We start from the raw sequence: 25,647 nt of genomic DNA on the forward strand, positions 1-25,647 counted from the left end.
CCCCTTAATTTCTCCTGAGTTTAATGGCAATCTTGCAGTAGTTGGGAAAGAAGTGGATTTTCCCTGCTATCCCTGTTGCAATGCAAAGTATTTGAGGGTGGTTTAAATAGGCAACTAAGAGTGTTAATTGTGCAAAAGACTTGATCTGCATTCATTAGTATGCACTGTTTTTGCATTTTTGGACTCTGTTTAGGGAGGGTTCTGCTTATGGTAAATGTCATGAGTACCTACACTTCCAAATGTACCACCAAACCACTGTGAAGGACTACAATACACCATCATCCCCAGCCTGGAGACTGCACAATGGTTATATGATGGGAGAACTGGTATGGGCTTCAAGACTTCGTAGAATGCTGACTTATGGCAATTTGTTAAATTAATGTGAACACTCTGAATCCATTGTCCACTGTCTCTGTTCCCAAGGACCCTGCTTTATGAGAAAAATATTTCCCTTCTTGCATCATAATTATTGAACTCACTTCTTTGGATGTTCCAGTAATAAATATTGCCCTGTATGTTACTACTTTATCTGTGAAATGGGTATTGGGAGACCAATGGCATTTCCAGCTTATCCTGTAAGCAGCACCTGTTACCATCTTGAGTTTCTCTTTGGTGCCAAAGAGGTTAAAGGGTTGGATTTCATTTATTTGGCTTGCTTTATGAACTTTGAATAAGGTATTATTTTATTAAACAGCCCATCCTCAAGGTTTGGGTTGATTAAATGCGTAATGAAAGATCATGAGATTGACTTGTTTGATGTTCACAGTTTCAAACCAGCTGAGATCTGAATATAGGAACAAGGCCAGACTATTTGTTTAACATGTGACTGTCTCTTCCAGCTGGCAGGGCTATTTGGGTCGAAGGCAGAATTCTGTGCCACAACCTGCTACCTAGTCCTTTCAAGTTGGTGTGGGCATCTTGGGCAGCTTTGAGAGCAAATTTTCTGCTCCTCCAGAAAATCATGTGGATAACCAAAAATATGGGGAAAAGTGACATTAAAATGATCTCCACTTTTGAAAAATGTGTATTTTATGAAACATTGCAGAGGGATTCTGAAATCTATTTGAAAAGTGATTTGCTTCCTGTGGAGGCTTTCTAGAGTGGCAATTCATCGGGGGCGGGAGGAGGAGAGTCTGATAGGAGAAGGCTCCATGGGCAGTCCCAGAACTGCATGTTGCCCACCCCTCTTTTAACAGAAAGAAGATCCCAGGCCTGCATGCAGAGTCGTGTGCAAATTCCTGGAGCTGTGCCCCCTCATGTTAAAATACTGGATTGTCGCTCCTGTTATATACTATGGCAGTGAAGACTAAACTTCAAAATGTATGTCCTCAACAGCCCTCTTAGCTCTTTTAGATTCAAGCTGTGGCTTCCTTTATGGAACCACTCTATCTCAAATTCAGTCATCTTCTTTTCTGGTTGCCTTCAGATTTTCCTAGCATTATTGTCTTTCCCAGTGAGTACTGTCTTCCCATAATGTGTCCCAAGTACAACAGCCTCAATTTCGTTTTTCACTTCCAGAGAGACAGGATTGAATGCAGTGACATAAAACGTAGTGTGTGGGAAGGGGTACACCTCACTTGGTGAGCCTCACATCCTCCTCTTGTCCACTGTTCTGTCCTTTATGTTGCTTCAAAGTCAAGGCAAATCTTTGGGGTCAGAAGGCCAAGGCTGAGCTTAGCAGAATGAGGGAGAGGGTCCTCCACATTGTATCAGGGCTGCTTTTGCACAGAATAAAATAATACACAGTTAAAGCCTGGGAAAGTTACTTATTTTGGACTACAAATCCCAGAATCATCCAACCAGCTAGTAATTGGGGTCCCCAAAAGTAACTTTTTCCAAGTGCTGCACACATGACCTTCTAAAGAGAGAACCTACCTAATAAGACATTTGGAGTCCATAATTGTCCAGCGAAAGCACTTGTTGTTAAGGGCTATTAAGTCACCTCTGGCATATGGGGACCCTGTGGATGATCTCCCATTAATGATCTATCATAAACTATCCTGGTCAGTCTTGCAAACTGAAAGCTGTGGCTTCTTTTTATTGAGTCAAGCCATCTCATGTCATTCCTCCTCTTTTCCTACTGCTTTTGACTTTTTCTAGCATGGTTGTCTTACTGAGTCTGCCAATTTCGTGTCAGTCCTTCTCTTTTCTTATTGTCTTTGACTTTTCGTAGCATGATTGTCCTTTTCAATGAGTCCTGCCTTCTCATGATATCTCTACTTGCTACAAAGCAAAATTAGGAATTCAGGTGTGGTAAGACTAGGGGGATGACAGAGGACGAGATGGTTGGACAGTGTCATCAAAGCTACCAGAATGAATTTAACACAACTCCGGGAGGCAGTGGAAGATAGGAGGGGCTGGCGTGCTCTGGTCCATGGGGTCATGAAGAGTCGGGCACGACTAAACGACTAAACAACGACGAGACTATGCACTGGAATGTAGAAAGATTAGGGCAGAAGGCATAATGTCTGAGGCTTCATTGATGCATTAGAGCTAGAATTCTGCTTCCATGTGTGTTTTGCAGAACGTGACCAAGAATTCACAGGATATATTTCTTCATATTCATATGGGGGGAAAATGATGAGATTTTCTTCCCTAACAAATAGGATCTAATACCTGACTGCCTCTGTCACTTGTGTAGCTATGACACCACATGGCCTTGTGGCGCCCTGCTGAGCTAAGAGGTTTTCCGTAGGAGTTAACCAAACTTCATTGTATTTTAAAAACATCCCGAGTGTGGGCCCTGATCTCAATCCAGTTCAATATTAACACTGTTGCCCTGGGTGATTTGTAGGACAAAAGGCACAGGGGAGAATAATTTCCATTCCCTGCTATGATTCAGGGTTGCCCCTTGGAATGATGCATCGACTCTGTTCTTGAGGTCAATTCAAAGTCCCAAGCATGGTTATGCATGCCTTGAAGCACTTCTTCTAGGAGAAGGAAAGAGAAAGGCTAAGAGCAGTGCGCTGACTTCAGGCCCCATTGCTGAACCCCAACACATTAATCTGGAGAGGAACTGCTTATTCCTGGGGGCCAGACTCTGGTGCTCCCTTTCCCCACCCATTCCTGGTGCATGGTTCAAGCATTCTGATTAGGACAAGCAAAGACAGCTGATTGATGGATTTCATTGCAGGAGCTATTGCAGGTAATAAATAAATGGATGGATGGATGGATTGGGAGGCTTCTTGATTGATTGATTGATTGAAACATATATACAGTTAACTAAAGTTACAATAGCTCTTTGCGTGTCAATGCTGGCAGCTGTCCCAAATGTGATTTTTAAATATGGTTCCTTAAAGTATGAACTGCGCTGAAGGCAGCCGGCAAAAGGGTGAAGGTATTACATTAATAATTTGAAAAAAAAAGGAGTCTTGGAAAGGGGATTTAAAGAGTTGTGATTCAAAAAGGATAACATTTCCAATGTTCTAGTTAGTCAACAGCTACTTGACTTTCTGCAGAGCCTCTCTCCTCAGGGAGATCTATGTGATGTTGTAATTCTGAGCATGGGCTACACACCCACCACAAGAGCTGAGTTCTATTTCTCACTATCTCCATTCTATTAATAGAGTGGGAAGACTTCCAGAGAATGGAGGAGTTACAAACAAACTTGACTTCTAAGTTCTTATGCAAAACAGCAAATTGGTCTCTGGTTTTACATACTGTATTCAGTCTTAAGCTTCCTTCAACTGTTGAGAGAGTATAATGGTGACAAGTTTGTTTTAGACTATGCCAAGGAACTCTGAAAATCCATGCCAAGGTCACTTCAGTTCATGCCTTCTTTCTGGTGACAGGAAATGATCTCTTTATTCCACCTAGATTCTGACATGTCAGCTAGTCCGCTGTTAAAAGGTGGTGGTAGTCTAACGAAATGGATGTTATGGATGATGTATTTTATCATGCTGTTTTTAAATTGTGTTTTTAATATATTTTGTTTTATTTCATGTTTTAATCAGTGTCTGATAGTTGTATATCTACCTTGATCACTGTGTTGTTGTTTTTTGCTAGAAAGATGGCCTGTACCATAAATAAAGGCACTAATAATTTCATACAGAAATTCCCAAAGACAGAATTCCTCAAGTGTGGTGGGGTTTTTTAGAAGCTGATCTTATTAACACTCATCATCTCTGGAGTTAATTGCTTCCATTGCCATACTGCCCTAACATTAGAGAATAATATGTCACTCTCTGAAGCCTTTTGTAAGCCCTCACTTGCTTACAGACAACTCCTAATCTTAAATAACTTAAAATGATGCACAACGAACTACATGCTACAAGATTCCACAGGACAGACACATGGGAGTTAAAGTGGTATCAACCTGCTTTAGTACTATGTTGCAGACACACTCCTGAGAATATATTTGAGGGAGCAGGTCCCATAAAAGTGAAGATAGGAGTTAACTTTGGAGAAAAATATGCTTAAACTTATGTTGAACAAATACATCCTTCTTAAGAGGAGAGATCGTTCATTCATTGGCAGTGAGGAAGACCTACACTGTGGCTGTTTATTTTTCTTCTCCAGTTGCAGTAGCAGCTTTGAGCTTCCAGACTATTTTAGGCTCTGTAAATACCTTTGGGTTGCTATATCTGGAGAGTGGAAATCCCTAGAGAATGCTAAAAAGTTGTGTCTTTACTGTCACTCTTGATAAACTAGGAAAGGTCATTTTGTGCCCATAAGACACTAATTTGTTTACAAGACACACTTGATTTTTTCCCCCATTTTCGTTCATCATCTGCGGTGTTACAACAGTGCCATTTCCTCCCACTTCCTAAGCCTGTGAACCTGGTGCCCCCATGCTAACAGGATAGGATTGTTGAGAAGCATGTTCATTGAGAAGCAAGAGGAAAGGATCCTTGGGTTTGAATGAATCCCAAGTTATGCAGAAATGGAAAAACTACCACCAGTATCAAGGGGAACAATCACAGTGGACCCTGGAGGACTAAACATACTAAGAAAACATGGAGTGCTATCAGCTGAAAAAGAAAAAATAGAAACTATGGTGGGAGCAATTACTCGTGTGCCCCTAACACAAGGTTGGAGAATATTTAGCTTTCCAGATGTTGCTCAACATCTCCCACCCTATTGGTCATGCTGTCAGTGGCTAACAAAAGTTGCATACAAAATTACATATTAAGCCACCATAGTGTATTAAGTAACAGTGTATTAGCACTTTCAGAGAACACTATTACAGATATGTTCTGCATGGCAAAGCAACACTTGAAACCTCCACCGGTACTTACGTAATACATATTTGTTGTATTATGCTTTGCTCATGATGATTACTCAAAGCATAGAGAGAAAGAAAACCCAAATCCTGAAGAAAAGGGAGGGGGTGATCATCTCAAGAGGAAACAGCTATTTAAAAAAAAATACAGCTTAGTGGAATTTAAACACAATGCAAGGCTATTTCAGCAATGTCCTGTAACTGTGTTGTCCAAATAGATGTTTTACATAAGAGAAATGAGCACAGTTGAGCCTTTTGTGCTATTGTTTTAAAGACAAGGAGGACTGCCTGCTTCCCAGCTAGAACCTTATTGGACTTCTCATTGGAGGTGAGAATGTTCACTGCAACATTTTGTTACAGGTGTCTCACCTGTGCCCATTTACTAGCAATGTCTGCTCAGCGGTGCCCATTTCCTCATTTGTGTAAATAACCAACACCTCCCTACAGGTGACCTAACAGACTAGACTGAATGCGCTCAGTGAAGTAGGGGGACCAGAAGATCAGCTGGTTTGCGGGAACAGACTGCTCCAAAGGACAGCAACCCCTACTGAGTTATTTTGTTATGACAGATCCCAGAGCTTGGACGTTTTACCTTCTTTGGACTAAAATGCCAAGAATTCCTGAGCAAATTCTGGGAGCTGAAGTCCTCAAAAGTCACATTCATAAAATCATAGAACAATGGACTTGGAAGTGGGGCTTATAAGGCCGTTGAGTCTAAACCCCCCTGTTCGATGAAGGATCAAAATCAAAGCAGGTCTAACAGTTGATTGTCCAGTTTTCTCTTGAATGCCTCCAGCACTGGAGCACTCACCACCTCCTGATTAGTTCCATTTTCGTACTGCTCTAACAGAATTTTTTTCTTATATTCAGCCTAAATCAGACTTCCTGTAGCTTGAGCCCATTACTACGTCTCCTGCACTCTAAGATGACTGTGAAAGGGTCCTGCCCATCCTCTGAATGACTAACTTTCAAGTAAATGAAAAATGCTATCATTTCTGAACTGCTTTTGAACTGTGGTGCTGGAGGAGACTCTTGAGAGTCCCCTGGACTGCAAAGAGAACAAACCTATCCATTCTAAAGGAAATCAACGCTGAGTGCTCACTGGAAGGACAGGTCCTGAAGCTGAGGCTCTAATACTTTGACCATCTCATGAGAAGAGAAGACTCCCTGGAAAAGACCCTGATGCTGGGAAAGTGTGAAGGCAAGAGGAGAAGGGGACGACAGAGGACGAGGTGGTTGGGCAGTGTCATCGAAGCTACCAACATAAATTTGACACGACTTAATGACTAAACAACAACAAACATTTCTGAGCACTGGTTGATCCTATTAGCATTTTGGACTGTCGGAACGAATTTCATATTGGTTCCCTCTGTACCAAAATTTTTGTAAATGATTTTTGTTAAGCAATGACATTTGTCTTTAATCAAATGCAGACAATGTGGGAGGACTTACTGTTTCCACGAATGTTTATTTGAACAGGGCTGTTTCATTTAAGTCTGTCATATATCTTAAACTGCAGACAACTGTCTTCGATTAAAGGGTTGCTAGACTTCTAGACATCTTCATGGAAGTGTCCTCTGTGTGAAGGTCCACATCCACTTTAAAGATAGCGAAGAACTCCCAAAAAAAGAAACAGGGAAAGCAGGGGCCTTTAAGGTGCCCATCAGTAGTTGACACTTAAGAGACCAGAGTGACCAGGTCACTCAGGCACACAATCTTCACCCTATGGCAAGGTGTGCTGTGTTCGTGTGTAAAATTAGAAGATATGCTTTAAACAGTGTTTCTTTACATAAATGATAATTCTTATTTTATATTAATCTGTCTTCTCTTTAGTACTGTTTCTTAGTGATGTGTTTTGTTTTTTGCTTACTCTACAATGGGAAAGCGGCCAGACTAGTTTCGGTGAAATAGACACAAGCTTAATAAACAATAAAGTTAATTCAACACATTTTTTTCCAGAATCTGGCTACACTAGTTTGTGGGTTGATTGAATGAGTATACACCCTGTATTGTGCCTTTGTGATCCTCAGATCTGGCTGGTGTTTTGTTGGATAAACAGTGCAGATTATGGGGATGGATGGGTGAGGTTCAGAATCCTTAACCCTTTGGATACTATCTATGTTTATGAAAACATCAGTTTCAGAATAATGGGAGGGAAATGTCGAAGATGGCACACAGCTTGGAAAAATTACACTTTTCCAACATTGGAAGGGAACATCTGTAGAATTGTTTGAGATAATTTAATCCAGTCACATGAAAAATGTGTTCTGTTTGTTGTAAGATTTAAGTGTGTAATCAAAATGCTTCCAAAACTATTATCTCTTCCAGGTGGTGTTAGCGCTGGAATGGGTTATCCACTGGACACAATCAAGGTATTTCCATATTTAGTTTTTAAAATAAACCATTTGTTTATATTTGTTTTTTGTCAAAGCAGTAATGTATCAATTATACCCATTATTGGCATAAACTAGGGAAGCCTCTCCTCCTTTCATACGAAATTTGGAAGGAGTGTGTGACACGGTGGGGCACAGGATGCTGTGAAGATGTCTCCATTGGAGAGCATCTAAACCAGTCTGGAGGAAGTCCCTGCAGCTGCAGGAGAGACAGCATCCTAAGGAGAGACTGCTGGAGAAGGCAGGGTCAAGGGGAATAAAAGAGCAGAACTAGGAAGCCAAGGGATGGGGCTATTTGTATATGAATACCTCCGGATAGGTGGACATAACGAGGATCCAGCCCCCATCTCTAGTCACCACCTATCTTGGAAGAAGAAGACAGGTGGGAGGGTGCTAGAAGCTTTTCACCCTTGCCAGGTTGATTGACTTGCCAGGCACCCAAGAATCCAGCCATGTGCTTGGGCAAGGCTTTGTTAGCCTGGATGCTGTGGCATCTCTGGAGAGTCAAGTGTGGGAAGGGACTGAGAGAGAAAGCTGCAGAGACTTAGTTCTTGTGCTTCATTTACACAAGCTTTCTTATTCTGGACCTATTTCCTGCCTTCCAGACCCTGGATTCTGGGGGAGTTTCTGTGAAATTAACTCAGTCCCCAAGCTGAGAAGTAGTTTAGAGACTGGAATTCGATCTTATGGAACTATGGAGTAAAAGGCGGAGGGGACAGCTGCTGTAATTCCAGTAAAAATTGATATAACAAAACAAAAGCCATGCTTTTCTGCTGTGTTGTTGTTGTTGTTGTTGTTGTTGTTGTTGTTGTTGTTGTTGTTGTTGTTGTTATTATTATTATTATTATTATTATTATTATTATTAAACTGCCATAGCACTAGATTAGTGTTACGGATAGAAAAGAAAAGAACAGATCGGATCGGATCACGAGGCTAGCCTGCAGCCCAAAATCTGTGAACCTGCTATCCAGTACTTGAGAAACCTTACCACAATTTTATCTGAGAAATATGAGTATACATGCAAAAACACAAGTCAAAATAAGTCGTGTGTCTAAGCTGAATTAAACAAGGCCCTAGCAGATTTTTTTAAAAATCTCATTTCCTGAGCAACAAATCATGCTTTCTGGCCAAAAGATGCACATTTTGTTGTATATTGTGTAAACAGATATTTTAGAACTGATTTCAAGTATGTTAAAACTGTTCCATACCCAAGAATGTTTGAACATCTACTGTATCCTCACCCTCTTTTGCTTGCTGCTAGGATAGCTATAGAACCATAATGGGGGGGAAATAGAGGTTTTTTTTCTGTAAATGCCTAGTTTAATCATTTCTAGTACATTGGCCTATTAACTAAATTGACATATTATCAGAGTCTATGAAGAAATTATTCTCCAGGTACAGATATATTTTATGAACAATGAGAAATGTTTGTTATGTACTGGAATAAGAAAGTGAGAAAAGAAACGTACCCTTTTGCTTTTTATGAATTGTTACAGAAATGTGTATTATTAATCAAATTTAGAGGAGGGAATGCCAAAATATTACCATGTTTCCCCGAAAATAAGACAGGGTCTTTGATATTAATCTTTGCTCCAAAAAATGCCTTAGGGCTTATTTTCAGGGGATTTTTTTCACTTCATGTACAGCAATCTACATTTATTCAAATACATCAGGTCATCTTCATCTGGTTGCTGCAAAGTACTGCACAAGAGTGGAAGTGGGGTTTCACTTAATTGGGGCTTATTTTTGGGGTAGAGCTTATATTACGAGCATCCTGAAAAATCATACTAGGGCTTATTTTCAGGTTAGGTCTTATTTTCGGGAAAACAGGGTAGTACCTCTTTTTCCAAGCATGATGTGGATAATGGACTGTCTAAACTTAACAGGTGAGAATTCAGACGCAGATGAATTATCGTGGAATATGGCACTGTATCATAGACACATACAGAACAGAAAGCGTACGTATAGCAGAAGCTTCATTTCCTAATGACTAATGTTTGCAACTCTTTTTCTTATGAGAAAAGCTCTGATGTTATTGAAAATGAACAGAATGAACACATAAAGAAGAGGAAGGTGCTAGCTCCAACCCTTGCTATAACATTTACATTGGTCTCCTCACCCACAAGACACCCTCTGAGGAGAAGAGACCTCCCTGTTGCCTAGTGGCTTTCCATACAATCCATAATGCTGGATAATCAGAATTCCCATTATGAGTCAAGTTTCCATGAGTGGGCCTGTCTTGTCTCTTGGCAAGCTAGCCTCTACCTGTGGAGGCTAATGGAAATAATGACTGATTGGAATGGCTAATACACTTTTCTCCCTCACATGATTACTGTATTCTGTTCTATTCAAATGCAATACAGCCATGCTGATGTGGGTTTCTGGGAACTGTAATTCAAAGAAGTAATTTTCCCCATCCCTGTGCCTAAATATGGCTGTAGCATCTCTTTCACATGCAAATTTTTCTTTGCGGCTATGAACTATGACTGTTCCCCCCCCTCCCCGGCTCATGGCAAACAGCTGCTCTGACGTCTTCATCAGAAAGTGAACCTGTTGTTTTGCATGCTGTCTGGCCATGCTGCACTGGCTGCCCATCCGTTTCTGCATTGACTTCAAAGTGTTAATGCTTACATATAAAGCCCTAAACAGCTTAGGACCTCGATACTTGGCGGAACGCTTACTCCCACCTAGTTCTACCTGTGTCACCCGCGCGAGCCAAGAGGTGAGGCTGAGGAGCCTGACGCCAAGGGAGGCCCGGAAGGAAAGAACTAGAAACCGGGCCTTCTCGGCGGTGGCTCCTCGCCTCTGGAATAACCTGCCTCCGGATATTCGCGCTGCACCCTCGCTGGGTACTTTTAAGAACCAACTAAAAACGTGGATGTATAGGCAGGCCTTCCCTTCCAGTTAATTCCTGACCTCTTTCCTTTTTTTTCTTTATTTGATTTATTTTGTATTTTTCCCATCTTGCAGAATCATTTAATTAATTAATTGTTATAATTTTTTCTTGAACTTGTTATGCTCTATGTTGTAAGCCGCCTAGAGTGGTCGAAATGACTAGATAGGCGGGGTATAAATACAATAAATAAAAAATAAATAAATAAATAGGACAGCAAACATTAAACAGCAGCTGGTCTGATACATATAGTCCAAACCATACCATCCATTACCAAGTGGTAAGGTACTGTGTTCTGTATGTAGGAAGCCAGTGGTATGTCATGTCCCATTGTGGTAACAAGAAGAATTTAATTACTACTATAGTTTGATTGTTTATAATGTATAATTTATTGTGTTTTTAATGTTTTTTAAACCCTCTAAGCTGCCTTGAGTCCCCTCATCTGGAGAAAGGTGGCCTATAAATGAGACAAATAAATAAACAAATGAATATATAGATTTTACCACTATTGTTTCTCCAGGTTTCTCGACTAGGTTTTGAAATGTATCAGTATCAGTGCTGACAAGGCATTGCATTCCCACCGACTTACCTCAGAACTTATACTTCTATTATACTTCTAGTCTAGGGTGGACAAAGTACAGCCCTGGGAAGGATGTGCAGCCTTCTAAGACTGACTCTGTGGTTACTAAATGCTGCTCTGCAAAAAATAAAAACATTTAAGAAAAGGAATATTGCCCCTTTTTTTGAAGCCACCAGGAATGCTGTGGTTTTGCAATAAAGTCTCCATTCCGCGCCCAACTCCCAAGAACCAGATTCTGACTTCCAGTAACATTTGGTTTTGATTTTTTTTAAAAATCATTTTTGCTTATTTTAAGATCTGGTGCAGTTGCAGGTGGGTCCTGGAAGTGAAAAAGTGAGCCTTGGATCCTCTGAGTTAACTCCTATTCTATTATACAGTAGTACATACTATTTTCTTGGTATTCTATAGTGGTGGCTGTGTTAGTCTGTGCAAACCTATCAACAAGACACTCAAAACAAAAGCAAAAGGAAGGAAGGAAACAAAGATGTTGTGGCATCTTAAAGACTTCACGTTGTATTTTAATGTGAGCTTTCATGGAACAAGCCCCTTTTTTCAGAGGGAGGAGTGAGAATACAGAAGTACATGGCAAAATATTTATACAGGGCTCTAAGATAAAGGAATAGTGGTGATTGGTAGACTCAAGTTGCATTTCACACCTAATAGTCTTCTATACCTGAAAAACCCTGAAAGAGTCATCATAATCTAGAATTGACTTGACAACACATTACAGTGGTGCCTCGCAAGACAAATGCCTCGCAGGACAAAAAAACCCGCAAGACAAATGGTTTTGGCAATGGGGATTGATGACTCACAAGACAAATGATCCTATGGCTGTGCTTCGCAAGACGAATGTTTTCCATTTTTTGTTCCTGCCTCTTGTTTGCTGATGTTTAAATGTTTTTCTATGATGTTTAAAAAGTTAGTTTTTTGATTGAAATTTTTAAAATCATCTGCACAATATGTATGGCTTTAAAGAGCACTTAATAAACCTAATAAACAAATTTGACTTTGTTCTGACTTTTTTTGCCCATAGGAATGCATTAATTAGAATTCAAAACATTCCTATGGGAAAACGCGTTTCGCAAGATGAATATTTTGCAAGACAACATTAATCGCGGAACGAATTAAATTCGTCTTGCGAGGCACCACTGTATTATCATTATTAATGATTTAAGACCCCTGTTTGGTATTCAGTTCTTTGGAAACTTTGTTCTGCTTTGCCATGCAACCTCTGTATTCTCAACTCTTGCGTTGACTTCTTCCACAAAAGCTCACATTAAAATATAGCAGTTAATCTTTAAAGTGCCACAACATCCTTGCCTCGTTTGTTTGTTTACCTTTTTTGTTTTGTCTTGTGTTTCTTGCTGGTATGCCATAGTTAGCCATCCCGGCTGAATTTCTTTGCTGTTTTGTATTTTTTTTTAATTCGTTTCCTTCTTATGTGGGACCAACATGGCCACAAAGTAGAGAGAACCTAAAGAAGCCTTTCCCAAAGATGCCCTCCATATTTGTTGGCCTGCACTTTGCACCATTCTCAGTCCCCTTGGCTGATGGCCTTCCTGCCTGACGATGGTAAGAGTTGTAGTCCAGCATATACAGAAGCTGTTGGTTTAAAGAATGGGGGCAAAAGCTTGGAAAGATATGTTGTGAAGCAATCTTCATTTTATTACTCTTATTTCCTTCTGAAAGAAAAATATGACTATCATTTTTCCATGTGATGGAGATTTGGGCAGATGAGATAAAACGAGTGGCTTACACTTCTTTTGAAATCCTTTTTTTAATCCTAACCAGGTGCCAGGTTTCTACAGAGGTGTGTCAATGACAGTTGTAATGGCATCATTTATTTCGTCTATTTCGTTTGGCATCTACAAAAACTTCCTTCATAACATCTGCAAGTTACGCTACGGCTCTGGAGACAGCAAGCCATCCAAACTGGATATATCTTTTGCTGGAGGTGCTACCGGTGCCATCCGGGTAGGTTGACAGTACAGGAATACGGATTTTAGTTTGAAAGTTCCTCAGGTCAGAGATCTGTCCTTCTTGCTCTTTAAACTACCATAACTGCTGTTACTGTGGAATAAATTCGGATGTGGAGAGTGTCTCCTGGGGCCAAATGCAGCGCCCCCTTTGGTTACTTTTGCAGCCTCTCGACCTCCCACAGTGCCTTCTTTTTAAAAATCTGATTTGGAATTCCTGAAAGCTTCTGGGAGCAGTAATTCACTTTTTAAAAATAGGTCAGAGCTTTCCTTGCCCCCTTTAACACCTCAAAGTATCAGTTTTTCAAACCTAAAATTTCAATCTACTTATATTTTAGAAGCTCCTGCAATAAAAAGTGGGTTCCAACTGTATCAAAGTTGTTCATCCCCAGTGTGCATGCATGAATGAATGGCCAAAATCCTTTTACCTAGCATAGAAAATTGCACTTAGGTAGGCCCACTGAGTTAATGGAGATTTGCTAAGTCAACTCCTCCATAAGGTCTATTCAAAAGTTGTCATAATCATTTAACAATCCATTATGCCAGTGGAGAGGAACTTCTGGTTTTCCATCCATCCATCCATCCGTCCGTCCGTCCGTCCGCCCGCCCGTCCGCCCGCCCGCCCGCCCGTCCGTCCGCCCGCCCGTCCATACTTCATCTCCATCAGAGATCTGTGGTTAGAAATAAGTGGCTGTTTCAACCTTGGAAAGTTTTGCATAGGGATGTGACAGAGGTGCTGCGTTACCAGACTACGCCAGGGGGCGTAATGGTGAAGTGAACTGCCCAGAGATGAAACCAAACAGACACTGTTGTAGTGTTGAAAGTATTATTTACAATAAAGTCCATATATACAGGGTAAATACAGCTTCTCTTGGTCCTTATACAGTCCTGGTCATTCACAGTAGTTCCTCAGTTAGCAATGGTAAATTACAGTTTCAGTAACCAAAGATTGTTACCAATGTAAATAGTCCTGCATCCACGAAGTCTTCTCCTCTCACCACAGAGATAGTCTTCTCCCAGGATCTTCTCCTTGCAATATGGCAAGTCTTCATCCAACGATGCAGAATATACAGCTCTCAGCAACAAGATCACCAGCAACACAACAACCAACCAACCACCCAAACTACCCAACTACCCAACAGTTTGTCTCTGTAAGCTTGGCTAGCTTTATTCTTGGTTCAACCAATCAACTTGGTTGTTCCACAGCTGCCTCAATTAACTCAGCTGTGCTCCTTTGTTACATGTTGCTTAACTAAATCCTGATCCTGTTACAACTTATTCACTGAATTGCGATGAACAATTCCCTAGGTTGACTTTGAGACCTGTCAATCTCCTCCAATTGTTTATAGCAATTCTGTTACATACATAATTACATAGTACATTGCCTTGAACATATACAGAGTTTCTTTTTACATTCATATACATTATATCATTCCCAACATTTCACATGCTTTGTTATGTTTAGTTGGCCCCAATACTTTTGTTAAACAATCAGCTTTATTATTTTCTGTTCCACAGTATACCAGTTCAATTAAACCATTTTCTATGCTTTGCTTAACATTTTGGTATCTGATATCTGTGTGTTTAGATCTGCTTCTTACATTTGGTGAGTTTGCCATTTGTATGACAGCTTGATTATCTTCAAAAACCTTTATTTGTGTTTTTATATTCACACCCAGATCTTGTGCCAATTGTTTATAGAATACTAGATCTGTACACAATTCAGATAATGCTGCATACTCAGATTCGGCAGAAGACAATGATATAAATTTCTGTCTAGCTGTCTTCCAGCTTATCAAACTTCCTCCCAAATGTACAGTCATGCCTGATGTTGATCTTCTGGTTGTTAAATCACTCCCATAATTTGCATCGGCATAAGCAGTGATAGACAGTTCCCCCACTGGTTCTAAATTTAGCTTTTTATTTTGTGCCTCCTTTAAATACCTAAGTACTCTTTTTGCTGATTGCATGTGCCTTTCATTCGGCTTGCTCACATTCCTTGATAGCAGGTTTACAGCTATAGAGATGTCTGGCCTTGACCATCTGCTCAAATATAGTAAGCTGCCTACCAGTGACCTATATACATCAATATCACATTCCGGGCCATTCATATCTTCTTTTTCAAACTCTATGTTCATTGGAGTTGCTGCACCTTTACAATCCTCCATTTTATATTGTTTCAGGAGTTTTAATATTTTGCTCTTTTGTGCTATTTTAAATCCTTTCTTACTTCTCTCTATTTCTACTCCCAAGTAGTTACTTATTTCTCCTAAATCTCTCAACTTGTAGTGTTTCTTTAACATTTGGATTATTTCTTCAGCCTCTTTCTTATCTTTTGTAAATATGGCTAAATCATCCACAAACACTAACATTATAGCTTGTGTTCTCTCATTTATAAATAAACAAGGGTCAGCCTTTCCTTGCACAAAACCATTATCCTTTAAAGTTTTAGTTAAATGTTGGTTCCATTCATGGCCACTTTGTCTGAGACCATATAGACTTTTTTTCAATATCCAGCATTTACTTTCCCTTTCTATACCTGGTGGAATTTCCATATAAATCGTGTGTTTCAGGTCAGCATATAAATAGGCTGTTTCTATATCAACATGCCTGGTCATGAGATTATGCTTGGCTGCATAGGTTAAAGCAAATCTCAATGTTTCTGGTCTTAGAGCCGGTGCAAAAACTTGATCATAGTCGTTTGAAGTTTGTGCATACCCCTTTGCCACTAACCTTGCTCTATACCTCACATTACCATCGGCATCCACCTTTCTTTTAAATACCCATCTGGAACCAATTACTTTTGATTTTTCAGGCAGTTTCACCTCCTCATATACTTTCAGTTGTTTTAATGAATTTAACTCCTCCTCCATTGCCTCTTTCCATTTTATTTGTTCCTGCTCAGGCATATTACATATGTCATCATATGTCTCTGGTTCAGCCACATTGAGACAGTAATAGGTCTCAGGCTTGTACCTGTCAGGAGTTTTTCTCTCTCTGCTAGACCTCCTAGGTAATTCTCTGTCCTCCTCTAGAGTTTCCCTCCTTTCTGAGTTGGATGGAATTTCTTTATCTGATTGCATTTCCTCAGGTTCTACCTCTCTTTTAATTTCTTGCTCTGTTTGAGAGTCACTATCCTCTGCACTATCCTCACTACTTTCATGCCTTTCAGGCAATTTAATTATTGTTTCTGGGGGTTTGCATATTTTGTCCCAGTTACTGTGCTCATTAAAAGAAGCACTGCTACTTATCACAATTTTGTTGGTATTTGGCAACCCAAACCTAAATGCTCTCCTATTTTGTTGGTATCCAAGGAAATACATCAACCTGGCTTTTTTCTCACCCTTTCTCCTTATTTCTTTTGGGATGTGAACCCATGCAGGAGATCCAAATACATGTAAAAATTTTAAATTTGGTTTTCTCCCAGTCCAAACTGTGTAGGGTATGTTGTTTATCCCACTGTGCCAAAGGATATTAATATAAAAATTCGCACAAAGTGTAGCTTCCCCCCAATATTTCTCTGATAGATTACTCCCCCTAATCATTGCCTCAGCCATATTCCGCAGAGTTTGGCCCCTTCTTTCAATAAAGGCATTCTGAGTAGGTGTATAGGGAGCGGCTCTCCTGTGAGTAATACCATTTTTCTTTAATATTGCTTGAAATTTGGCATTTGTAAACTCTGTTCCATTGTCAGTTTGCACCACCTTAACCTTTTTCCCTGTTTTGCGCTCTACAAATTTGAGCCATTTTTCAAACTCTACATGTACTGCACTTTTATCCTTCATAAGATAGCAGTATCCAAACCTGGACTTTTGGTCTTGGATAGAGAGAATGTATCTGGCTCCTCCTAATGATGCACTTTTGGGTCCAATTACATCAACTGACACCAAATCTAATATATTTTTCACTTGTACATCACTATGTTTCATTATAGGAGCTTTCTTACTTTTGGCTAATTGGCAAGCTTGACAATTCACATATTCATTGCATTGCTTTAAATTAACTCCTACTGAGTTTTCAATTGTTTTTCTCAATGTTTTGTAGTTTGCATGTCCTAGTCTTTGATGCCATAAATGAATACAATCTTTGTGTATACATTTGTTTTCATAGACATTGTTAGCCTTAGTACAGTTTAGTCTATATAAATTGTTTCTAGCATAGCAATTCAATTTTTCATTGTTCTTGCTAGTTATTATACATTTACTCTTCATAGAAAGTGCTAACAAACCCATTCTTTGCTAATGAACTCACAGAAAGTAAATTATGCTTCAAATTTGGAACATGTAAAACATCTATTGGTCTAGCAATATAAGGCAATTTCACTTTACCTTTTCCCAGTACCTTAGCACTAACACCATTTGCTAAGCATACTTGTTGGTTGGATACAGGTTGGTAGTTAAATATTAGCTGTTTACTCTTACACATGCTGGCAGTTGCTCCAGAGTCGACAATCCACTCTTCTCCCTGTTCAGAGTTATAAATTTCCTCAGTCAGGCTTAGTGTTTCTCTCTTGCGTCTGGTTTGTTTTTCTTTTGCTTTCTTAAATTTACAGTCTTTCATCAGATGTTTTCTTGAGCCACAGGAAAAACAGCGTTTTCCAGAATGAATGCTTGCAGCTGTGTCCCCCTCCTCCTCACTTTCTTTCAGCTTATCACGGTGATTAGTGAGTTTGGAGTCTCGGAGCTGTTTGTTATCTTTTCTCTTTTGTTCTTCTTCCAACAGTTTGCTTGTTATATTAATTACTGTTAGCTCTGCTTGAGGAAGAATTTCTAAATTGGTCACCAGCTGATCATATGACTCATCTAATGAAGACAGGATAATAAATGCTTCTTGTATTTCTGTAAATGTGATGTTCTTTTCTCTTAAATCCATCAACATTGACTTCATTGCCTCTAAATGTTGAAGCATACACCCTCCAGCTTTCAGTCTAGTTCGGAAAAGTTTTCTGGCAATATGAATCTGGCTTCCAACGTTATCTCTTACGAAGAGTCTCCTTAAATCCTCCCATGCCTGCTTTGCTGAGTTTTGGCCTCTCAGGTGGATAAGAAGACGGTTTTCTAGAGTTAACCCAATAATAGCCAGAGCTTTTGCATTTAGTTTCTTTTTCCTCTCATTTAGGACTGCTGGGGGATTTTCAACAATGTCCCACAGTGCTTCCTTTTGCAATAGCAACTGAACCTTCTGCTGCCAAGTTGCATAATTTTCCCCATTCAACTTTTTTATGCACAGTCCAGCCATAGACATTTCGTTGGCCATTTTTAACACAGACTGTAGCCACACTACTTGGCTCTCTCTCTGGTCAGCAGTTTCTTCAATAACTTCTTAAATTTATACCTGGATGCAGTCTGGTGCGCTGTCTGGGCCCATAACCAATTGACAGAGGTGCTGCGTTACCAGACTACGCCAGGGGGCGTAATGGTGAAGTGAACTGCCCAGAGATGAAACCAAACAGACACTGTTGTAGTGTTGAAAGTATTATTTACAATAAAGTCCATATATACAGGGTAAATACAGCTTCTCTTGGTCCTTATACAGTCCTGGTCATTCACAGTAGTTCCTCAGTTAGCAATGGTAAATTACAGTTTCAGTAACCAAAGATTGTTACCAATGTAAATAGTCCTGCATCCACGAAGTCTTCTCCTCTCACCACAGAGATAGTCTTCTCCCAGGATCTTCTCCTTGCAATATGGCAAGTCTTCATCCAACGATGCAGAATATACAGCTCTCAGCAACAAGATCACCAGCAACACAACAACCAACCAACCACCCAAACTACCCAACTACCCAACAGTTTGTCTCTGTAAGCTTGGCTAGCTTTATTCTTGGTTCAACCAATCAACTTGGTTGTCCCACAGCTGCCTCAATTAACTCAGCTGTGCTCCTTTGTTACATGTTGCTTAACTAAATCCTGATCCTGTTACAACTTATTCACTGAATTGCGATGAACAATTCCCTAGGTTGACTTTGAGACCTGTCAGGATGAGCTCTGTTCTGCACACTGGAGATGTTTTGCATGGAATAGCACCTCCACTTTGCAGTCGGGAATCTGAGGCTTGTTTCTGAGAAGACTTGCAGGGATCCAAGCTGTGGTTTGCATGCCTGAAAGCTGTTCCACTGAACATATAGGTGTGGTTTGCATCTGACCCCACATACTTTGTTTTGGCCCCAGCTGATTTTCATAGAATCATGGAATAATGGAGTTGGAAGGGGCCTATAACGCCACCAAGGCCAGCCCCTTGCTCAATGCAGAAATCCAAATTCAAATATATCTGAAATATGGTTTTCTCATTTTCTCTTGAATGCCTCCAGCATTGGACAGCTCAACACCTCCCGCGGTAATTGGGTCCATTGTTGTACTGCTCTAACAGCTAAGATTTTTTTTTCCTGATATTCAGCCTAAATAAACCTGGCTTCCTGTAACTTGAGCCCCTTCATACATACCCTGCATTCCTGGATTATTGAGAACAGATGCTGTCCCTCCTCTTTCAAGCATTTGAAGAGAGCTGTCACATCTAATCTCTGCCTTCTTTTCTCAAGGCTGAAAATGCCCAGTTCTTTTAGTCTTCCCTCCCTTTACCTAGTTCATTTTTTCTTTGTTACCTTTTTTGTTTCTTCTCTCTTTTTGTCACCTCAGTTTCTCCTCCTCCTCCTCCTCCCCATCCCTGTCTCTGCCACATGCACTTTTTCTCTCTTATTTCTTCTGTCTTGCCTTCCTCGTTCTTTTCAAGGGAGCCTCCATATGACATATGCCGTTGATACGCATTTTACTACAGTATGTACTTTTGTGTACATAGCAGAGGCCTTTGGGAGTGTCTTAAAAAGTGAAAGGAGGAGTCTATATAGATTGGGCCCACATATTTAGAGGGGCCAGGGCCAATTCTCTGCCCCTGGGACTCATCTGGATCTGTTTCCTGCTCCCCAGAATTGTGCAAAAATAGAGGAGTAATCAACATAGGAAAACGGCCACTTGTGGTTTTTAATTCTTCTAGTTTTGAAGGATTAGGGGGTTCTGGATACAGTTTTAACACAAAGCCACCACTCTTGCAGGCTTTCAGGAGTGGAGAGAAGCCTCTTTTTTGGGCAACAACTGGTTGGTGGGACAGTGTGGATGGGTCTGTGATTTGCATGGAGGTTGTGGATTTAATTTGACCCATTCCCGGTGCAGCCTAAATAAGTAAAGGTGACCATTTGGGTGAGGCAAAGGACCAAACAGGATATGTATGTTTGGGGGCACAGGGTCAGGAGCAGCAGTTTCTTTAACATGGATGTCCACCTGTTTGGGAATATGTAAAAACTAGCTAAGGGATGAACTAACACTTCCTGATTCTGTTTTCCAGGTTCTGCTTATATCACCTGCAGAGATAGCAAAAGTGAGACTCCAGATCCAGAAAGAGCCGCACTCCGCAAGTGGGCCATCCCATCTCTTGACCTCCAAGCCCAAGTACCAAGGGGCTGTGCATTGCTTGAGGATGATTGTGAAGGAAGAAGGCTTTGGGGGTCTGTACAAGGGGTCATTGGCCCTGCTGTGTAGGGACTGCCATTCAACTGCGACCTATTTCCTCACGTATTCTCTTCTGTGTGAATGGCTGACACCAGCTGGGAAAGACAGGCCAGGTAGGTGCAGAAATGGAAATGGTTTGTGTCAGTAGCTTTGAAAAACTTCCTTGACCGTCTTCTTTGTGAGAGACTGATGTTCATTTGTTCCAATATGTGAGTCACTTTATGTAGTGGTCACAAAATGAGAAGGCTGACAGTATAGATCACTGGTTCTTAACCTTGGGTTACTCAGGAGTTTTGGACTGCAACTCCCAGAAGCCTTCACCACCAGCTGTCCTGACTGGGGTTTCTGGGAGTTGCAGTTCAAAAGCATCCGAGTAACAAAGGTTAAGAACCACTGGTATAGATGATTACAAGAAATTAAGAAAGCAATTAGTTTTAGAGAGAGAGCAAAGAAGCCAGTCACACACCTTGGCCAGAAGGGATCCCTTTTATTATTTACAGACTGTTGATAGTATACAGATAGGATAAGGGTTACATAATGCTGATTAGGAATGGCCAAAGAAAGGCTTTGAAGTTAGCTCTCTATCTCTATGAGAAAGAGGATGAATGAGTAGCCGCTCCTCCCCTCAGAAGCAGTGCATCATACCCAGGAGAGGATGCTCTACACTGAAGAACAGATAACAGCCCAGCAACCTTGGGGAGCCCCCCCCCCACAACCTGAAGAGGCAAAAGCAGAAGTGGAGTACATGTGACTTCCGAGCCCAACATGGACAATGGTCAGGGATGATGAGAATCACAGTCCGGAGATAATTTGCACATGGATTGGAATGTCCTCTGTTAAGTAGGACAAGTGGCTATCTTTTTCTTGTTCACCTTCTGGGATGAATGCTACTATCAGAATGGATAAACTCCAAAGCATGTGTCACATTTGTTAACTTACTTTTCACATGTTATATGAGGACTATGGGAGGGGCGTCCCCTGCACTGGTTCCTAAAGGTGACAGAAGAGCCCACGTGTGATTGCATGATGGAGGCATGCTGCATGTTTTTGCTCTCTCCTGCACTGGTGCTCAAGGCTGCCCACAGTTTACCCACCACTTTTGCCAGACCATTTCCTCACATATTCTCAGAAATCTTCAATGGCCCTGAGTAGTCAGGAAGATTATCCATAAGTAGAGGTCATGGGATCAAGGGCACAGAAGACAATTATGTTTATTGTAGAGGGTTCCCAACCTTGCGTAACTCAGGTGTTCTTGGACTGCAACTCCCAGAAGCCTTCACCACTAGTTGTGCTGGCCAGGTTTCTTGGAATTGCGAGAACAACCTGGGTGACCCAAAGTTGGGAACCACTGTTGTGGAATCATGGGATAGATCAAGGGGAGAAGAGAAACCAATATAGAGAAGGGGAGACTAGTGTGTGAGCTGTGATTAAGGGGCTTAGGAGAAACAAATGAAACTCTAATTATACAATTATAATTGCAGTCATCTGAGTATAGGAACTCTATTATATTCTATTTGTTTAAGTGCTCTTGCTGTGATCCTCAGCCAAGAAGTAGAACCTGTTCATGAATGATAGAAGTGGAAGTGGGTGTTTATCAAATGTGATGTCAGGGATGAACTATAGGTTGTATTCCACTTATTCATATACAGTGGTGCCTCGCATTACGACATTAATTCATTCCAGTGAAATCACTGTAGAACGAAAATGTCGTAAAGCGATTTTTAAAAGCCCATAGAAATGCATTAAAACCCGGTTAATGCGTTCCTATGGGCTGGAAACTCACCGTCCATTGAAGATCCTCCATAGCGCGGCCTTTTTCACTGTCTGTGCAGCGAGGAATCCACCCAGAAAACAGCGGTGGCCATTTTGTTTACCCAGCGGCCATTTTGAAACCGCCGATCAACTGTTAAAAAACCATCGCTTTGCGAGAATCGGTTCCCGAAGCAGGGAACCGATCATCACAAAGCGAAATTCCCCCATAGGGAACATTGTTTTGCGATCGCTTTTGCGATCACAAAAACATCGATGTCAAGCGGTTTTGCCGTTAAATGGAGCGCCCGTCTTGTGGGGCACCACTGTATTAGTTAAATATATATATCCATCCTTTTCTTCAAGAAGCAAACTCTTCTTCCTCATTTTATCTTTTCTCAAAAGCCCTGAAAGGTAGATTAGGCTGAGATATATTGATTGGCTCAAGATCACCCAACATGCTTGATGGCAAAGGGGTCATTTCAACCTGGGCTTCCATAGTTTGATGCTCATACCATTACACCCCATTGGTTAGCCTAGAATACGCGAGAGGCCAAGAGTTGCAGGACCAGCCAGGAGTCCAGTTATAAGGTCAAGTTTGAAATGGAGAGAAATATAAGAGGTGGGATTGAAGAGCAAAGTGTGAGTCAGAACTGAAGAATAACCAAGATTACAAGAGCACACAAAGCTCAGGAAGATCTGGTTGTTCAAGCAGAACAGGAAGTTGTCTTATACTCCATCATTTTCAGGAAGGTTCAGTGGCCAGCACTCCAGGGGCTTAAGAGCCATGACGCAAACAAGGAGAGGGCTAGAGAGCAAATGGTGGAGGTTCCCTCAGATGTTAATTCATCTGCAGTCAATAAGACGAGGAAGTACTGTAACACAGTAAAGCTACAAAAAGAGTATACAACATCAAATAGATCGGTGACACCTCAAACCAGCAGGCAGAATTCTGCCAGATGGTTTGTGGCCTCTTCCAACTCCTGACATTCAGGAATTAGTGAAAACAAAATTATACAAAGCTGTCTTCAATAACTTATTCCCATGATACCGTTTGTGGGTGATTACAGAACAAAGCAAGGCTAATTGCCTTAGAACAAAGGAGTCAACAACGGATGTCCAAGCCAGCGGAGTCTCAAGGCAATGCCCTGAGAGCTCTTTTTATTGACTTAGCATGAGTTACATAGAATTCAGATAGGATACTAGTTATCTAATTGCAACTAGGATTGGCTGAAATAACCCTTTGATCTTATGCTCTACCTCTAAGTGAAAGGGCAGAATAAGGGGTTACCCTGCCTGCTGGCAGTTGCCATTTCCTGCCAGGACTGTATGCAAGTCACTGGAATACCTGCAGCTACAACCTTTAAGCAGAAGTTTCCCACAACTGTTATTATTAATTATTAATTTTTAAATTTTCATATGAATTTTGGATCTATGTCTGTCAACCGCCATATGGATTGTATGGTTCTTGGGGGTCGTGTCGAGTTCTGGGTTTTAATTTGTAAAACACCCAGAGTAGTGTTTCCAAAAAAGGGGTGGTATATGAATCAAATCAATCAATCAACCACCAGTAATGCAGGTGCTACCAAAAAAACGCAGCCTTGTTTTTCAAACTACATTGCAGCCTGCATGTTTTCTAGGGAAACAAGTTCCTTTTCTTACCAATAACATTTGAGCCCTGAGGGAGATGCCAGGTTCTCCATCATGGAAGCAAAGCCCCGGAGAGAGGAATCTGAATCTCACAACAAATTGTGTTGTCCATGGGTTGTACTACGTTCTCATCCAACCATGGAACCAGGTTGAACCAAGCTGTAAAGATCAAGAGAAGGGAAATTTGTTGGGAGATAAGCATATTTGGATCTCCCAGCCATCAGGGAGAAGTAAAACAGGTTTTGTCAGAAGAGGAAGAAAAAACTGACTTCCGCAGACTAAAAAGAGAGAGAAAGGAATACTCAGCAGAGAGTCATTGCTGTTTTTGGATTAAGAGGTAGGTAGGAACAATTGATCAGAGCAGGATAGACTGACAAGTCACTCCAGTCCAAAAAAGTCTCCCACAGTCAAACAAACTGCAGGCATGTGAGGTTGCAAAAAAATTCAACAAAAAACCTATGTCTTTTATATGTGAGTAGTCTAAAAAAGTTATTGCCCACCCTTGTTTTTGGATTTTGTGCAAGGACTACACCACTTTTTTTCTTTAATAAAATTAAGTTAGAAAATATGTTGATTTTAATGGTTACCTGTTATAACTGTATTTATTCCTTTAGTTGTGTTGTATTGATGTATAGCAATGGTGGCCAACCTTGGGTCCCCAGATGTTCCTGGACTAAAATTCCCAAAAGCCCTCACCGTTAGCTGTGCTGGCCAGGATTTCTGGGAGTTGTAGTCCTATAGCATCTGGGAAAGCAAGATGGGGAAGCACTGATATACAGCATTACAGCTGTCATTAATATTCTTTGCATAATGTGGTCTCCAGGTTTGGGATATTTGCTTTTGCAATATTTTGATTTTTTTTTAAAAAAAGTTTATTAACATGACTGCAAATGATGTATGCAGATCTGTGGGCTGTCCTTCTTTCTGGAGGCTCTGCTGGAGTAGTAGCCTGGGGTGTGGCAACGCCAATGGATGTCATTAAATCCCGGATGCAGGCTGATGGCGAGTGTCAACGTAAATACTCTGGACTGATGCACTGTGCCAGGGACAGCATAAGAGAAGAGGGTGTGAAAGTTCTCTTCAAAGGTATTGGCTTGAACTCCCTGCGTGCCTTTCCTGCGAACATGGTGGTTTTCTTTACTTACGAGGCTGTGCTTCGGCTTGGAAAATGTTTGCTGCAATAAAGGGTTTAATCGCAACCTAAGCCTTCATAGTTATTAATTCCTTTCAGAAGGGGCTGGATCAAAATGCGCAAGGGACTTGCTTTCAAGAATGCTTTCTGTGGATTGGAAAGTCAGTTTTTCTGGGTGGGGTGAGGGTGCAAATTGAAGAATTGGAGATGTTTGTCAGAACAGTTCTCCCAATATTCCATTACATTACCCTGAGCCCCCGTGATGCAGTGGTCACAACCTGAGTTTAATCCCAATGGGTTCAACTAGCTGGCTCAAGGTTGACTCAGCTTTCCATCCTTCTGAATTCAAACCTCCCAGAGAGTGCTCTAAATATTACGAGCAGGGCAGTATATAAACTGAAACTGTTGGACTTATTTCAGCCTCGTAGGCTGCCTTTAAGAGGTTTGGTTGGGATGGACCTTTCTGGACTGGGGTCATTGTCAGTCATTCCAGCACTAACCAATTGTTCTTTCCCTGCCTCTGATTTCAAAGAGCCATGCCTCTCTGCTTAG

The 25,647-nt window shown here is 40.9% G+C and overlaps 1 protein-coding gene across 1 annotated transcript; it reads left to right on the top strand.

The window, feature by feature from the left end:
- SLC25A47 (solute carrier family 25 member 47) lies at window positions 1-25,647 on the top strand. The gene is made up of 6 exons (XM_020793590.3): window positions 1-3,145; window positions 7,550-7,593; window positions 9,501-9,572; window positions 12,879-13,061; window positions 20,401-20,677; window positions 24,867-25,647. Exons 1-6 carry the CDS (start codon window positions 3,118-3,120, stop codon window positions 25,145-25,147), a joined length of 885 nt encoding a protein of 294 aa, XP_020649249.3. The 5' UTR covers window positions 1-3,117; the 3' UTR covers window positions 25,148-25,647.

Source organism: Pogona vitticeps, chromosome 1, assembly GCF_051106095.1.
Source record: "Pogona vitticeps strain Pit_001003342236 chromosome 1, PviZW2.1, whole genome shotgun sequence".
Classification (NCBI taxonomy): domain Eukaryota; kingdom Metazoa; phylum Chordata; class Lepidosauria; order Squamata; family Agamidae; genus Pogona; species Pogona vitticeps.

Bases quoted from the DNA above. Each gene is read 5' to 3' on its own strand.
- SLC25A47 (XM_020793590.3), top strand. From the start codon at position 3,118: ATGGATTTCATTGCAGGAGCTATTGCAG. The intron at 9,573-12,878 runs GTACGTATAGCA...AATCCTAACCAG, and splicing joins ACACATACAGAACAGAAAGC to GTGCCAGGTTTCTACAGAGG. The intron at 13,062-20,400 runs GTAGGTTGACAG...TCTGTTTTCCAG, and splicing joins GTGCTACCGGTGCCATCCGG to GTTCTGCTTATATCACCTGC.